General features: G+C 36.7%; 1 protein-coding gene across 3 annotated transcripts in view; it reads right to left on the bottom strand.

The window, feature by feature from the left end:
* LOC120533551 (U2 snRNP-associated SURP domain containing) overlaps positions 1 to 15,674 on the bottom strand; it is an 88,202-nt gene extending 72,528 nt beyond the window's left edge. For all 3 annotated transcript variants that reach the window (XM_039760486.1, XM_039760497.1, XM_039760488.1), the window contains exon 1: positions 15,582 to 15,674. In XM_039760486.1, the coding sequence (XP_039616420.1) occupies positions 15,582 to 15,626 (45 nt within the window). In that variant the 5' untranslated portion in view covers positions 15,627 to 15,674. The remainder of the gene's footprint in view (positions 1 to 15,581) is intronic.
* Between the last annotated feature and the right edge of the window lie 2,250 nt (positions 15,675 to 17,924).

The following is a 17,924-nucleotide window of genomic DNA, read 5'->3' as shown; positions in this document are numbered from 1 at the left end:
TTCGGTTCGGTTCTGTATCGATTTCAGACGCTTGAATAAGGTCTCTAAATTGATGCTTATCCCATGCCCCGTGTCGATGAACTGTTAGAAAAACTGGTTCAGGCGAGCTATATCTCCACGCTAGATCTCACGAAAGGCTTTTGGCAGGTGCCTTTAGAGGCTAGCAGTTGTGAGAAAACGGCATTTGCGACTCCTGACGGACTCTATGACGGCACCTCTGACTTTTCAACGCATGATGGATCAGATCCTGCGTCCTCACTCTGAATATGCTGGGGCATATCTTGACGATGTCGTGATTTTCAGCAATGATTTGCTAACACACTTAGAGCGGCTTCAAGCCGTTCTTGGAAGCTTGAAACAGGCTGGCCTTACTGCTAACCCAAAAAAATGTAAACTGGGCATGTCTGAGACACATTACCTAGGCTATTCTATGGGCAAGGGTTTACTCAGGCCACAATTAAGGAAAATAGAAGAAATGCTTGCTTATCCGAGACCTGGAACACAGAAGCAGGTACGCGCTTTTCTGGGGCTTGTTAGTTACTACAGAAGATTGATCCCAAATTTTGCACATAGAGCTGCTCCCATTACAGAACTTACTAGAGGCAAGAAAAACCGACCTCTCTTGTGGACAGAAAATTGCGAACGTTCTTTCAGCGATTTAAAAAAATTGTCTTCTTACCCGGTTCTAAGAAACCTGGATTTCACAAAAGATTTTATCTTGCAAACAGACGCAAGCGTTTGGTGTGGCGCAGTGTTGTCTCAGATTTTTGATGGAGAGGAACATCCAATCACATATTTAAGTAGGAAATTTATTACTTAGGGAGCGTAATTATTCTACAATTGAGAAAGAATGCTTGGCAATCAGGTGGGCTGTGGAAGCACTTCGATATTACTTGTGGGGGTGAAACTTTACTTTGGTAACTGATCATGCTCCACTCCAGTGGTTGTACCGACAGAAAGATACAAACTCTCGTGTAATGAGATGGTTTCTGGGTTTACAACCTTACAGTTTCACAGTAAAGCACCGACCAGGTTCTGAACACGTCAACGCAGATGTATTATCACGACTATATGAACATGAACTTGGTACAGAGAGTCACTTGATTCACACGAATGTGAATAAAGCTGAGGGGGAGGGTGTGAGCTGGAGGGCTGATCGCACCCCAAATAGAGACAGACGCCCCTGGGAAAACCACAAAGCCTGAAACACTGACTACCCTCACATTGCTCCATATCCTTGCACTATGACGCGCAATACAAGCCTTGCGCTGTACTCCGCCGACTTAAAAGCCGTGCGCAGCGCCTGTCAGATTTGGAATTGATTGTTTGCTTTTCTCTCTCTCTCTGCTCCTAGCGGAACTGTCATCTCTGACTTGTCATAGAGCACGTTTAAGCTCATGTGTTTGCAGTGTTTGAATAAAAATCCTTCTTGTTTCTACGACCTCCTGTGTCTCTGTGCAAATCTGTGACCCAAGCATGACAATATATTTTCTTCAGCAGTGGGCTCATCCTTTGCCTTCATCCATAAAGTCCTTCTTAATTTAGTGTGTGGCATATGGTATGTATCAAAACCATGACTCCAGATTGTTTTAGCTCAGTCTTTAGGGCTTTGGTTGTTTTACATGGTGTTTTTGCTCAGTTTGCACAAAGCTTCAAAAACTTTTTTCATCAATTTCGCTCCTTCCTCCACAACCAGAGAGAGTTTGGACAGTTTCATGCTTAGTAAACTTCTTAACATTGCGGACTGTTGAAACAGGGATGCCAAAGTCTTTGGAGATAGCCGTATATGCTTTAGCATCCTTGTGTTTGTTGATAATAGCATTTCTTATGTTCTTAGAGAGATCCCACGTCCTCACCATTGTGGGAAACAAACAGGAAATAACAGGTGGCTTTTTAAAGCGCTAAAGTCATAATTCTTTGGCTAAATCAAGTCATTTGGGCACTGCATTTATCACAAGTGAGTGTAATTTCCATTTACTCCAGATGAGACAAATGTAATTTTTTTACATTGATTTAAAGGGTGCTAATATCAGTGCCATGTAATCCTTCAGTTCTTTTAGTATTTCTTCATCCTATTGTTTATTAAAATTGTTGTTTCATGATTTGCTGTTCTGAATCAAACATGAGTGTCTACAGACCACGGCCATTTCATTAGGTTATTTTTCCCCCAGGAGATAATCTACACATAGTACTTACATTTAATGGTGACCAAGACTGTATTTTCATTTACACAAACTCTTTGCAGTCAATTTACAATATACTCCAAACCAAGCTGGTGTGAAAAATCACTTGGTCTGGTTTGTGACATTTATTACTGTGAGGTCTGTCAGTCATGTCAGCACATGGAAAAACATTAGCTGTTTAATAATGATTATGAAGAGTAATACATGGACATGTCAAAATAATTTAAATGTTTCAAAAACCTGATACTTTAACTGTTCAAATTTCCTTCCACCATGTTTAGATTCCTACCAACTTTGTCTTTCTGAAATAAATCTTATCAAGTTAAGATTATCACCTCTGAAAATGTGTAAACATAAGTGGCCAGACTTGGCTAATGCTTACATCTGTGCATTAGCTAGACTGTCAGTGATGTAATTACTCTGGACTTAAGATGGCATCTCATTCACTCAAGAATTAAAATGTGTATGGTGTGTGACATCATAGGATAATTTTAGTTCTTAAACAACAAATCACAGAAACTTATGATTTGCCAATATAGAGAGTGTGTGTGTGTGTGTGTGTGTGTGTGTGTGTGTGTGTGTGTGTGTGTGTGTGAGAGAGAGAGAGAGAATCTTTAAAAATTACACTCTTCAATCAACATATTACATATCGTATCACTGGGGAGACTGCCAAATGTGAAAGTTTTTAAATGGTAAACAAATTTTATTTTTGAATAAAATAACAGCAACCTGTTTTGTAACAGTTGTAGGCTAATGTGTGCGAGGTTGACACCCTATAAAAGGTTGGTTCAAGCCTTGTGCTCACTGGACAGGATAGGTACCCCAGCAACCTTGGGGTAGATATACCAGTTAGAAAAATGGATGGAGGGATTGAAGAACAATTGTGGCCATATTCATAATAACTGGAAGAAAATTAGTGAAAAGTCTATTTCTTTATCACTGCTATGTGTGACACTTAAAATTAAAAAAAAAAAACAAAAAAAAAACTGTCACCTTGTCAACTCACTCAAATGCATGGCACAACAATTTAAAAGACTACAATTGTCATTTGATTGGCCACATCGGTTTATTTTTACTTCTCAACTAATTCCATAACAGGATAAAAAGCAAAAAGAATGAAAAGCTTTTTTTTTTAAACTCGAAAACACAATGAAAATTTGCTGCTTTACTATGCTACACCATACAGAATTTTAAGTAATAGGCAAAATATTCACAATCCCGCATCAAAATTTATTCCCTAACCTAAAAGGGCAACTAAACCATAACAAAATTCTTTGGCAACTTTCATCATTAATTATGATAGATGACACTAATTAGTTATTGCAATGCTGATTGAATTAATCTTTTCCACGCATGCTACAGTAAATGAAACACTACATTTATGGACAGTCTGCAAGGAAGTGGGACAATATGTTTGATAATGGCGGTTTTAGATGTAGTGCTCGTGGACCTAATTTAATGGGTAATAAAGACGTGGAGAATAGCATAGCCATGATAATTACATACCTATACAAGGGGCTAATTTACCTAAGACAATTAAAAGTCTGAAAAGAAAAAGAAAAAAAAAAAGTCTGTTTTGAAATGACAACTGTCACCTTGCAGACTACGGTAACTAGCACTTGTGTACCACAACTTGAGAATTACTAGTAAAGGTTCCAAACTGGGTTGCTAAAGTAACATTAAGTAATGTTAGTCTGCCTAATAGCTACTAAAATTAATACGCTCATAAACCATCATCAGCGGGATTAACTACTGCTCACCATATGTAGATATGTGAAACTTGCTTCTGACAAATCATATAGTTATTTTTTGCTAACGTTGACTAAATCAACAAATCAGACACAAGAAGCTGTTAAGAGCACTGGATGTAAAATAAAAGTTGCCCGCTGCAAAAGCCATACTTTCTATGCTGGTAAATCTTAGATACCAGCAGACATCATAAGACTGTTAGACACTGGATAAAGCAGTAATATGCATCTACATAATGTGGAACCATTAAAAAAGTTAATCAAAACAGTATAATGATCATGTATTATGATAAGTTATTAGTGTGGTAATGAATCAAGAGCAGTGTTTACTAACTGGTAGACCCAAATGCAATACATAAAATGAAAATTTAAAAAGAAGTAGAGGAGATATAAAAAACGCTCGGAAAAAAACGTTATTTCAGCAGTTCCTTTGAGGCAAAGCTATTCATGAAATTTAGAATTTTTAAAAGAAAAAAAAAAAAGTTTCCTTTACAAATATTTCATATTGACGTTGAAAAAACACCAGGTTTTGTCTTTGTACATACAGTTCTATATGGTGCTGATCTTCGATCTTTAAGGTGTTCTCACAGTTTACAGAGGAATATCAAATACTGCATTTTGGGTCAAAATAATTGTAATATCAATTTAAGACCATATCCAATTCACAGCAATTTCTAGTCATGTAAATTGACATTGTCCAGCACCAAGATCAGCAACTTGCAGTCATCAGGTCTGACATATCCTCTGACTGGAAGTCAAGTAATGAGACATTGGCTTAAGTGGGTTGAACAAAATAACTAATGAACTGTTTGTTCAATACTATATTCAGAACACTTGCATTAAAGTATAGACACTACAGAGAAAACAAATGCACCACACCAACGTTCCTCCCTGTTACTGTTGTTTAAAATGAAAGAGACCACACGCACACACTCTCACTAGTCCCCTTGAGTTCAAGACTGCTGTAATTCTTTGAGGCATAGATTCAACAAAGGTGCAAAAAACATTCCTCTGGGATTTTGGTCCACACTGACATGATAGCATCACACAGTTGCTGCACATTTGTTAGGTGCATGTCCATGATGTGAATCTCCCATTCCACCACATCCCAAAGGTGCTCTACTGGATTGAGGTCTGGTGACTGTGGAGGCCAGCTGAGTACAGTACAGTCACTGCCATATTCGAGATACCAGTATCTGATGATTTGAGCTTTGTTGACATGCCACGTTATGCTGCTGTAAGTAGCCATCAGATGATTGGTACACTGCTGTCATAAAGGGATGGCCAAGAAAATCACCCCCATACCATATCACCACCAACACACTGGACTGTTGATACAAGGCAGGATGGAACCATGCTTTCAAGTTGTTAATGCCAAATTTCAACCATACAATCCAAACGCTGCAGCATCATCATCAAACCAGGCAACGTTTTACCAAGCTTCAACTGTCCAATTTTGGCGAGCCTGTGCAAATTATAGCTTCAGTTGCCTGTTCTTAGCTGACAGGATTGGCACCAGTCGTTGTCTCCTGCTGCTGTAGCCCATCTGCTTCAAGGTTTGATGTGTTGTATAATCAGAGATGCTCTTCTGTGTACCTTTGTTGTAATGAGTGGTTATTGAGTTGCTGTAGTCTATCACCTCAAACTAGTCTGGCCATTCTCCTCTGACATCAACAAGGGCATTCTCATCTGGACATCTGCCACTCACTGCATGTTTTCCCTTTTTGAGACAATTACCTATAAAACCTAGAGATGGTGGTGCATGAAAACCCAATTGATCAGCAGTTTCTGAAATACTAAGACCAGCCCATCTAACACCAAAAATCCAGCCACTTTCAAAGTCAATTAAATCACCTTTCTCCCCCATTCTGATACTTTGTTTGAACTTCAGCAGGTCATCTTCACAATGTCTACATGCCTAAATGCATTGAGTTGATGCAAATGGCTGCTTAGATATTTGTGTTAACAAGCAGTTAAACAGGTGTACCTAAAAAAAGTGGCGCGAGAGAGAGAGCCCTCAAATTCTACGAGCAAGGCCACCATGATTTTGTTAAAACAAAAAACTAAGCATTACATATAGTTCCAATGCTTTCAATGAACTACGTTCATGTACAAAATTCATATTTAATCATTTCAAAATGTTTACCTTTTTAAATAAATATAGGTAAGGGGTACACAGAAGCATAAAAAGCAATTTGGACAACACACAACATAAACTGCAGAATTTATCTCAGCCATAAGAGCCCAGTCCAACTTGCACACAGCAAAATAATTAGTTATACTTTTTCACGTACAAAGTAATGGAAAAACTGGAATGCATCAAGGACTACTAACATTACTTTCCAAACCCAAAAATGAAAATAATACCTGAAGGTATTTAATATACCTAAAGACATTTAATAAATAACCGCATGGCAGTAAAATCCAAACAGATCATTTTATTAATGTTAACAAAACAGTTTTCTTACATTAAGAATAGAAGTCTTGCTTCTCATGACTGAAGGCTTTTAAGGTGGACTGTATTTAAAATATAACACAAGGAGAAGTGATAACTAAACTTATCAAAACTTTGTCTCCTGCTGAAAACAACTTTTTATACTTCATCAAATGGTAAATGGAGCAGCCCTGAACAGGGCTGTAGAGTTGGAGCTGGAAGCAATTACTGGGCAGCAGGAGCTAATAGGACATTGCTGCACCCACCACACAACAAACCACCTTGATTGTTATCCAAGTGCAGAGGGTGACAGGTTTTTTTTTTAAATGGTGGCTGGAGTGTCAATCCTGTCATTGGAGTCGGTAAAAATATATCGACTGTGACTAAAATACACCAATTCAAATTAAGATTTTTCTTCTACCTTTTTAATAAAATGTTATTTTATAACTTTGCCTTTTCTTTGATGTTACTCAATGTTTGTAACTTCTTTAATAATTAATATAAAAAAGCCACAATGGCATCACTACAGCATTTAAAGCCAAACTTTAACAGGTTATAATGCTAAAATGTAGCCTTATAATTCACATTGGCAATTATAAAATGCTTTGTGTATGCTGTGTGCATTTTGTCAACATAGTAAATACACTACTAGTCAAAAGTTTGGGGTTACCCATAGTGTCATACTTTTAGATACCATTTATGGATTTAAAAATATAGCCAAGGCATTACTTAGCGAGTATAATGGCAATCACTGGTTGAAATGACAGATTTTTAATTTATTACTCACCATATGGCTTCAATGCCCAATGTTCAGGAACAATTTCTCTACTATCCTAGTGTTAAATTTGCTTAGCTTATCCTTAAATAGTCACATTTATGTGCTTATTGGCTATTTAGAAACCTTTGTAATTGCAATAGCACCACTGAAACCTGTTATATTCAGCTAGTTTGAAACGTACTGGAATTCCCAAAATTCAGTCCTGTGTTCAAAAAATGGCCAAAATATACTGGTTATATCCAGTTCGCCTTCTTCTCTCAAAACACTAATAGACACCCTTATATGAAATATTCAGTTTCCTGACAGTCACATGGAATAACCTTCATTTCATGATAGATAGAGACATATTTCTTGAGAAAGCAGTTTCATTTTAGCCAAATGTTTAACTCAGAACTAAACTTCAGGTTGCAACATTCCTATGTGAACAAAATAACAGGTTTTGGAGGTTTTTCTAATAGCCAATTAGCATGTAAACATGAATTTAAGGAAGTTTACCATTAAACTACTAAATGAATTGCTGCTGAAAATGAAGAGAAGGAGTCGGTGGAACCGTATGAGTAGTTAGAGTCAAAGGCACTGAACTAGTGGGGGAATCTGGTGTAAAGCCTTGTACTCACATAGCATCTGCAATTTATAATTCACTCACTGTGCCTTTATCATCTTTATTTTACAGTATATCCAAGCAAAATCCCATTCATATCTTTGTTTTTCTTTTCACTAATATTAACATAGAATGTATAGCGAAAATTGTATAATCTGCATTTATTTCAATTATTTTTCATTTTCTTTCATTCAAATGAAGATTCAATAGAGTATTCAAAAAGGAAAATCTTACCATTGCTTTCAGAAACAGTATAAAACTGTGTAATTTTTTCTTAATTGTGATCAATTTTTAAATGTACTCTAAGACCTTTATTCCAAAAAATAACACAAAAGTGATCTTGTTCATTTAAGGTGTCAATATGTAAAATGCTCTATGAATAAGTGGGTTTGGAAAATGGATGGATGGCTGAATATAGAATACATCAGTTGCATACATCAAGGAGCAGCCCTCTTTGTAGACAGTCTACTACATACTTTAAGCACAGATAGGGCCCATTATACTATTAGCCAAATCAGAAGCATAATCAATTTTAGTTTACAAAAGTTAATGTATTTACCTACTGAGTAAAAAAATAAATATTTCAAAATATCCTTATACAGTTTGATTTATCACGCCTATTATGCTTTTTGCCTTGCTAAATAGCAATATAAAATAATTTGAACCTTGATCATACTACAGCTCAGATTGAATTTTGTGCCAAAATAATTAGCAGGTGATTTTTTTGAACAACTCATGAAGCCCTATTATATACACTTTGGCAAAAAGTATTGGTCACAGTTAAAATATCCAGTTTGCACTTATAAAATGTGTAGTGTTCACACACAGAGATTTTGGAGATATCTGACTCTATCCAGTTAAACAACTTGTTCAAATAAAGAAACTCAATCCCTCAATATTCTTCTGTGCTTTGCCCCTTTCCCGGTCTTTGACAACTTTATAATCCTATGTCATCCATGTTCCATTCCATTGTGTAAAGACCCACCAAAGCCAAAACCTATCAAAATTTATTTACAAAGACATAATTTGCTTTTTCCACGGTAATCATTTTTTCCTTCTATTATGTTTCAGATGCAAAAACATTTTATTATGTGCATATTTGTTTTGCAATTGTAAACAACTTTTTTCAGACATTTGTTAATTTATGACAAAGGTTTGTCAAAAACCCCACTTAAATAGTATCAGTTATTTGGCATTTTTCAATAGCTAATGCTGCCTTCTCACGGTGTAAAAAAAATACACACCTGAGCATTGCAATATTATGTTTTTTGATAGTGCATCGATTCTCATAAACATGGTATCGATTTTAAATTACTAGTTTACATTCAAAAAGAGTCAAGGCACACATTTCAATTTGTGTTATGTTTAAACCCCCAATTGCAAGATAGCAGCTAATATAACAACATAAATTGAGGGGAAATAGCGTAAGGACTGATGTATGTAGGCTTTCAATACTCAGACAAGCGGATCGGGCAGACAACGTGGATCGTACAGTGACAAACCGAGCTGACTAGTAAGACGACAACTGATGGCTGAATCCAGTGGAGGTAGACCAGCTCTTGCTGCATACAGAGCGGAAGTGTGGGTTAATTTTGGATTTCACAATAAAGAAGGTACTAAGGAGATTGACAAGAGCCATGCCATCTACAAATTGTCCTGTGCCAAAATCAAACACTCGGGGAACACAACGAATCTGAGAGCACACTTAGCAAGACACCATTCTGACGTACAGATAAAGGAGCAGCAAACGGCAAGCGTTAATAAAGTGGGTACCTCTCAACTCACTAATGGAACAAGTTCAAACACTGAAGTTATTACAGACCTCAGCTCGTGCAGACAAAATAACTCGCTCAATACTGTGCTTCATTTGCAAAGATATGCACCCTCATGAGTTTTGTAGAGAGTGAAGGCTTCTGAAATAGGGTGAATGCAATGGAGCCCTCCCGACAACACATCACTGACATCGCTGTGTCCAAGTTGTACGAGGAGGTAAAAAGGTACTGAAATCTCTCAGCTCCACCGCAGGAGACATTGCTACCACAGAGAAGTGTTCTGAAAGCTGGGCAGGTTGACCAGCTCATCTTCCTCCACAAAAACAATGACATTAAAAAATAAGCACTGACATACAAACTGCAATAACACATGCAATCCATGTTTAAAATCTAAAAATGTTCACTATCAATATATACATATTTTCTTACATTCGTTTAATATTTTCTTTGGGAATCCTGCAAGCAGATTTAATTTTCCACGGATACAGGCATATATAGTTGCTTTTTTCAGATTGCAGAAAGTATAGTGTTATGATTTTCTTTTATTAACCACTGCAGATTGAAAAACATAAAAATGGCCTACATACAACAATAGAATGTGAACCTTTAAAGCAGAATTTAATATATATACTGTCTGAATTTATATGCAACACTGATTTTTTTTCTCAATTTTTTTTTGTTTCTCAATTTGTTTACCTAAAGAATCCTGCAAGCACTTTTATTTTTTACTGATATACTGTAAGCAAATGTTAATTCCTTTGTTCAGATTACAGTGCTATGATGTTTTGTATTTTCTTATAAACTATTTGAAACAGTGTGGCATACTGTGAACCTTTAAAGCAGGATTAAAAAGTACAGTGATTTTTTAGTGATATAGGAACATGTTTATTCCTTTCCTCAGACTGCACAAAAAAGTTTTTTTTTTTTTTTAAACTCAGATTTTATGCATATAGTGGTGTGCTCTTTACACTCTGATAGATTTCCTAAAATTAGATTTTAAAAAAATTGCAATACAGTATATCTCCTTGCTTACAGTATTGCAATATATTAAATCCCAACTCCTGTATTATGATACATATCGTATCGCAAAATTCTTGCCAATAAACAGCCCTACTGCCTTTGAATGCAGGTAAAATACTTTAACAATGATGCTGGGAGTACCTGACCAAATATGCAAGAGACTTTTTTTCCTTAGATGGCTGAGTGAAGGATATTTATTTACTTCTCTGCCCTGTAAGTACTATCAAAAGCCATGCATACTTCTTCTAGTACCAACTACAGACTTCACTAATGTGGTTTCAGAAAGAGAAAGAAAACACATTAGGGAAAATATAACATTATATAGGAGTTTTGGAACCAAACCACAAAAAAATACCCCTACATTTCCATTTTCACAGTATTTGTAGTTTTTTAGATAACTAACAGATTGCAATGTAAGTGGAATATTTTTCTAGGGAGCAAGGTCCTAGGAAAACTAATTTAAGCACATTGTTTAGTCCAGAGACACCTAATTTATGATTATCAATACTTAAAAATAAACCTACAGGTGTGAACATACCCAGTTGAAATAATGAAAAATTAAACTTTGTAACAATTAGGCATTGTGAAGTATTGTTCAAATTAAACATTTTTAAATATAATAATATTCTGTAATCTATGATCTGGTACTTCAAGTAGCCTACACAATATTAATAGACCAAAAGCAGTGAAGGAATGTTCCAGATAACATCACAGAAACATAAGCCATCTGATCAGAAATACACACAAATTTCACTTATGTTAACTCACTTAATAATATCTAAATAGACTTTAATCCTTTCACACACTGCATTTTAATCAAAGATGTTACAGTGAAAGTTAGTATTTTTAATAAAAGTTTAACTCTCAAGTGAAATTGTGGAAGAGAGGTGAAAAAGAGAGTGCAGGCAGGGTGGAATAGGTGGAGAAGAGTGTCAGGAGTGATTTGTGACAGACAGATATCAGCAATAGTGAAAGGGAAGGTATACAGGACGGTAGTGAGACCAGCTATGTTATATGAGTTGGAGACGGTGGCACTGACCAGAAAGCAGGAGACAGAGCTGGAGGTAGCAGAGTTAAATATGCTAAGATTTGCATTGGGTGTGACGAGGATGGACAGGATTAGAAACGAGTACATTAGAGGGTCAGCTCCAGTTGGACGTTTGGGAGACAAAGTCAGAGAGGGAAAATTGTGCTGGTTTGGACACGTGCAGAGGAGAGATGCTGCGTATATTGGAAGAAGGATGCTAAGGATAGAGCTGCCAGGCAAGAGACAAAGAGGAAGGCCTAAGTGTGGCCTTTGTGCCAGCAAAGCAGCGGGTCCAGATGAAGTATCGCCACGACTGCTGAAGACCTGTGTGTTGGAGCTGTGGAGTCCTCTTCAGCGCATTTTCAATCTGAGCCTGGAACAGGGGAGATTCCCAAGGCTTTGGAAAACATCTTGCATCACCCCAGTCCCAAAGGTATCACGTCCTAGTGAGCTGAATGACTTCCGGCCTGTCACTCTGACGTCACATGTGATGAAGACCATAGAGCGGCTGCTGCTTCACCACCTGAGGCCACAGGTCCACCACACCCTCGACCCTCTGCAGTTCACATACCTGGAGAAGGTGGGAGTGGAGGATGCCATCATCTACATGCTACACTGATCCCGCTCCCACTTGGACAGAGGCAGTGGTGCTGTAAGAATTATGTTTCTGGATTTCTCTAGCGCCTTCAATACCATCAAACCTCTGTTCCTCAGGGACACGCTGACAGAGATGGGAGTAGATTCATACCTGGTAGCATGGATCGTGGACTACCTTAAAGACAGACCTCAGTATGTGCGTCTCGGGAACTGCAGGTCTGACATTGTGGTCAGCAACACAGGAGCGTCGCAGGGGACTGTACTCTCTCCGGTCCTGTTCAGCCTATATACATTGGACTTCCAATACAACTTGGAGTCCTGCCACGTGCAAAAGTTTGCCGACGACACTGCTATCGTGGGCTGCATCAGGAGTGGGCAGGAGGATGAGTATAAGAAACTGATCAAAGACTTTGTTAAATGGTGTGACTCAAACCACCTACAATTAAACACCAGCAAAGCCAAGGGGTTGGTGGTGGATTTTAGGAGGACCAGGCCCCTCATGGACCCCGTGATCATCAGAGGTGACTGTGTGCAGACCTATAAATACCTGGGAGTGCAGCTGGATGATAAATTGGACTGGACTGCCAATACTGATGCGCTGTGTAAGAAAGGACAGAGCCGACTATACTTCCTTAGAAGGCTGGCGTCTTTCAACATCTGCAATAAGATGCTGCAGATGTTCTATCAGGTGGTTGTGGCAAGCGCCCTCTTCTACGTAGTGATGTGCTGGTGAGGCAGCATAAAGAAGAGGGATGCCTCACACCTGGACAAACTGGTGAGGAAGGCAGGCTCTATTGTAGGCACAGAGCTGGACTGTTCGACATCAGTGGCAGAGCGATGGGCGCTGAGCAAACTCCTGTCAATAATGGAAAATCCACTGAACAGGATCATCTCCAGGCAGAGGAGCAGCTTCAGCAACAGACTGCTGTCACTGTCCTGATCCACTGACAGACTGAAGAGATCGTTCCTCCCCCACATTATGCGACTCTTCAATTCCACCTGGGCGGGATAAACGTTATTATACAAAATTATTGTCTGTCTGTTATACTTTCATTGTTAGCAATCTTTAATTTAATATTGTTTTTATCAGTATGCTGCTGCTGGAGTATGTAAATTTCCCCTTGGGATTAATAAAGTATCTATCTATCTAAGAGAAGGTGTATGGATGTGGTGAGAGAGGACATGCAGGTGACAAGATACAGAGGACAGAAAGATATGGAAGATGATCTGCTGTAGCAACCCCTTACGAGAGCAGCCGAAAGACAACAAACTCATAAGTCAAATATATTTTACCAAACAACTAATGTGGTATATGCAAATTGCCAAATCACTATTTCTTTCACAATATTTCATGGATGGAGAAGACAGAGCAGTTCATGAATACAAAACAAAATGAACTGGAACTGGAAATGGATTGACTAGTCAGATCTGGGACCTGGCCAAACTTGCAACTGGAAATAACCTGGAACCCTCAAATCTGAAGTAAAACTAGCCCTAAAAATGACCAAGCCATCACAACAAAAGTCCAGATTTGTGTCTATTTACCCTTGGGAAAACAGAGTTGTACCCAAATTGTTTTAGAAGGAACTCATGAGTCTAAATTTAATCTGTCATATGTACTGTATTTTACATGCCTGACAGAAGTGTTAGGAAAAAAAAAATCTGTTGCATTTGAGGAAAAATACCAGTAAAGCAAATAAACTAACAAAAACTATAGGTTTATGGCTCTTGGTTATATATATTAAAAAAAAAAGACAATATTATTCCACTTTACAAACTGACACGTAGTTCATATGTAATAAAACATAATAAGGCCTGAATGCTTAAGTACGTCAGACCGCTCTGCATTAAATATAAATCGGAAATTAAAACGTTGGAGGTAATAAAAATATAAAAAGCAAATCTCAAATATGATTACAAGACACCATATATGTATTGCAGGAAATTAAGCAAAAAACGGTAGTTGACAGAGGCTAAACAATTTCAGACAACACACTTCATAAATATAGACAAGCAAACAAACACTTTTTACTTAAAATGATACTTATTGAAAGAAAATCAAAACACATAGTAGGTTTATTAAAGACTGTTGCTTTGTTATTTTACCTTTGAAGTTATGAGATTCATACTCTATTCCTTGATACACAATGATTATTGCCATACAAGAAAACGCAAAATAAAAAGCATTCAGGAACCTAAATATAAATTTGCACCAAGAACCTTTGCACCACAGACACTTTTTCAATCAAATTCACAACTACACACAACTTAGACACTCCAAGTGTGAAGCAGTGCAAGTAAAGTACACTGGTCAATGTATGACTTTAGTGCCATCTTCAATATAAACGCCGTTTACAGCTAAAACTGTGTTAATCTTTCATTACAGAATTAACTGTGTAATAATGCACAATTTTAAAACGGAATTCAATAATAACAGATAACGTCTCAAAAAAGTTCCAAATAGTCCACGTTTGTCACCTAAAAGGTACATTATATACAGGTACATATATATATATATATATATATATATATATATATATATATATATATATATATATATATATATACACACAGGTTTTTGAAGAGGCGTCCCAAATGTTAAGCAAACTAACTTCTATTCAACTACACTGCTAACGACACTAAAATTGTCAAATTCAGATGCCTACATAAAAATATTTCGAAAGCGTCCAACTTTAAGAGTGCTATAAAAGATAAATCTTCATGGGAATGTCAATAAACCTTATCCTGCTAATCAGGGAGAGACATCAGTGGAAACAAGTAAAAATGTTTAAAAACATACACCTAAAATCAATTACAATACCGCCAGTTTTGTTATCAACCTTCTTCAGTCTGAAAGGTGTGTTTATGTGATCCAACTGATAAGGAAATCAAAACGGTAAATAACAACTATGTCGACGCACAACGGGAAACAAATTACAAAAATTACAGTAAAGAACTGCGACTAAAATCATCCATAAAGGCCAAGTTATTTCCTAAAATCAATGTAAGCAGTAGAACTGTACAATTAATACAATCAAGCAATGATACATGTGCTATCGTCTGCCCTTCCAAGTATCTCGGCTCCAGGAACGCTGTAGTGATGAACAAGATTTGAACTTCAGAAATTATTTCGAAAAGAATGCAGTCGAACTCCAAAAGGGAATCAAATAAGGGTAACACAAGTTCATAAACACTACAAGAACTAGACAGTCTTACACACATGCCTAGGCTATAAAAAGCCCGGCCTTTTTAAGATACATTTGTGCACGACCATACACTTTCCACAAGTAATCTGAAAGCCTAACCATCAGGCTATAACAAAATAAAATGTACAAGGGATTTTGCATTTAAAACTCGCATAGAACAAGCTCATAAGCTTCGCAATCAAACGTTTTTAAAACGGTCATTTCAAGAAATGTACCTTGTTGCTGGCTTTCTGCGCAGACCCTGGCGCTTTATCGGCCATCTTGATTCTTTCTCTGCCTACTGAATCAACCGCCGAATGAGTTATCCATGCGCGTGTAACTTACCTGCCAATAATGTGTTAAAGGGGTCTGCTTAATCGAGCTCCGAGTTGCACTCGAAAGGAATTATGGGAATAATGCTTGAAATGGAGGTGGTGCTTTTGCCCTCTACTGCTGCAGAGCGTAAGGGGGCTGATCCGTCCTGCTATAATCTTTTCACGTGGACTACGGAATTATAATTAAATCACATTTTAATCATATTTTTTACATTTATTGTGCTTTATCGTTGTTATTAACAAAAAGACGTAAAGCTTTCAAGATACGCATAGATAATGTACAACAGTCTTTCTAGTTACTAATTACAATCAATCGATGTGTATGAACTTTAGAACCCAAAATCGGGTTTTGGATTTCTCTGACATTTTACAGATAAGATAACTAAGAAGCAGCACGAAGTTGTCAAAATTAATGATTAATATTTTGCTGTAAAGTAAATCAGTGTATCACCATATAATAAAGGAAATGTTAAAGACTTCACGTTTGTTCATTTTACATTATTGATGTCTGTAATAATTACAGTGAAGGCGCGGAGTGTCTGGAATAATATGATGTGCAGGGAGCTGCTGAAAGATTAGGCGCAAGCAGGGTGGATGAGGGGCTCTCGAGTTCAGGCCTGGAGACCCCGCTCTGGTTGCAGGTTTTAATACCCAGCCAATTTTTTTAATTGGACACAGACGTCATTTATTTATTTATTTATTTACCAATCCAATCAAATCAGAATATTTACAGAATGGATTAGAAGTTTCTGTGTTAGAAGCCTAAAAATTAATTTTTACTTTTAAATATGCTGTTCTTTATATCATTTTGATTATGTGTGCCATTATTTACTAATAAGCACACCAGGTGGGAACAGTGATATAGCTGCCCGTTAGCATTCAGTGTTGTCTGAATTGGTGCCTCCTCTGCTTGTTATTCATTTTAAATATTCTGATATGCAGTAATTAACAGAGCAAACGCCACAGAAAATGCGATTTTAAAAGAAAAAGATTTAATGAATTGTGCATTTAAAGATGGCAAAATGAAATGTCTTAATTTCTTATAAATACAAGTCTAACACTAATGTACTTTTCTGAATACAAAAATAATAGAAGTAGAAAGAACATTTAATTAAATAATGAGATCAATTAAAGGTTAAATAAATGATTGAAATTGGTTGGAACAAACTGAGAACCTCTGCTTTATGTAATCAGATAGGGCTTTTAGAGGGGATCTGGACTTGTAAAGGTCTGACAAATCACATATTCAAAAAAGAGTGAGGGATTTGAGGGGCTACAGTTCAAGGGGGAAATGGATCTGGACAGGGCAAGTTAACAGGGACGAAGAAACTTTATTATTTTTTTTTAGCTGTGCTCAGTATCCCAGGTAACAGAGCTGACTATAAACGTTGTTTTGTTGTGAAAAGTAAACAAAATATTAGAACTGAATCCTGAGTGGCTTTATTATTTGGTCACTATGATGCACTTAGTTATTTAACAAAGGCAATGCAAAGAAGATAATGGTTAATTTCTACTTCTATAGAGTTTGGTCTTTTTTCTACTTTTTATTTTTCTCCCATTCTATTTAAATGATATCTAAAACAAAAATGAACCTTTACTATATATCTGAAACCTGGAAAATTATTCTAGGTTATTTATTTGTAATTCTTTAACAAATTTCATTGCAAATCTATATTTCTGGGTATTTTTACTTTTTTATCAGACAGTTGGTATTTATGCCAAATACTTATCTTCACTGCTAATAAGAAAAAATAGGATTTGATGGTACTCTTTGTTGTCATGGTTACTCCAATTTGTAACAAAAATCTCCAATAGGAGTTAAGTGTTTTTTCTGCCATGTCAGACAGTAAGGGATTATATGAAATTGTGTGTAGACAGAACACCCATCTTATCTCACTTCTGTTGATACCCCATGTCTGATGACCAGGATGCTGCATGCACACAACATGATAATTAAATAACGCTTTTTTAAGAGTTGCATGTTTTATTTATTTATTTATTTATTTTTTTTTTTTTTGCTCTTCGTTTTAATATTGGCAGACTTCAATATCTTGGGAGAAGTTTTTATGTTTAGATTCATCACTATTTCATCTTCAAAACCTGGCACTTGCTGGTTTCAGGATGCAACAACATTATTTATTTCTGTAGTACATTTTCATACACAGGATGTAGCTCAAAGTGCTTCACAAAATGGTAGAAAAAATTGCTACAAGACAAGAAAAACAAACTAAATTAGGGAAAAAT

This window comes from Polypterus senegalus, chromosome 1, assembly GCF_016835505.1.
Source record: "Polypterus senegalus isolate Bchr_013 chromosome 1, ASM1683550v1, whole genome shotgun sequence".
NCBI classification, from domain to species: Eukaryota; Metazoa; Chordata; class Cladistia; order Polypteriformes; family Polypteridae; genus Polypterus; species Polypterus senegalus.
This window is presented reverse-complemented; position numbering and strand designations above follow the sequence as displayed.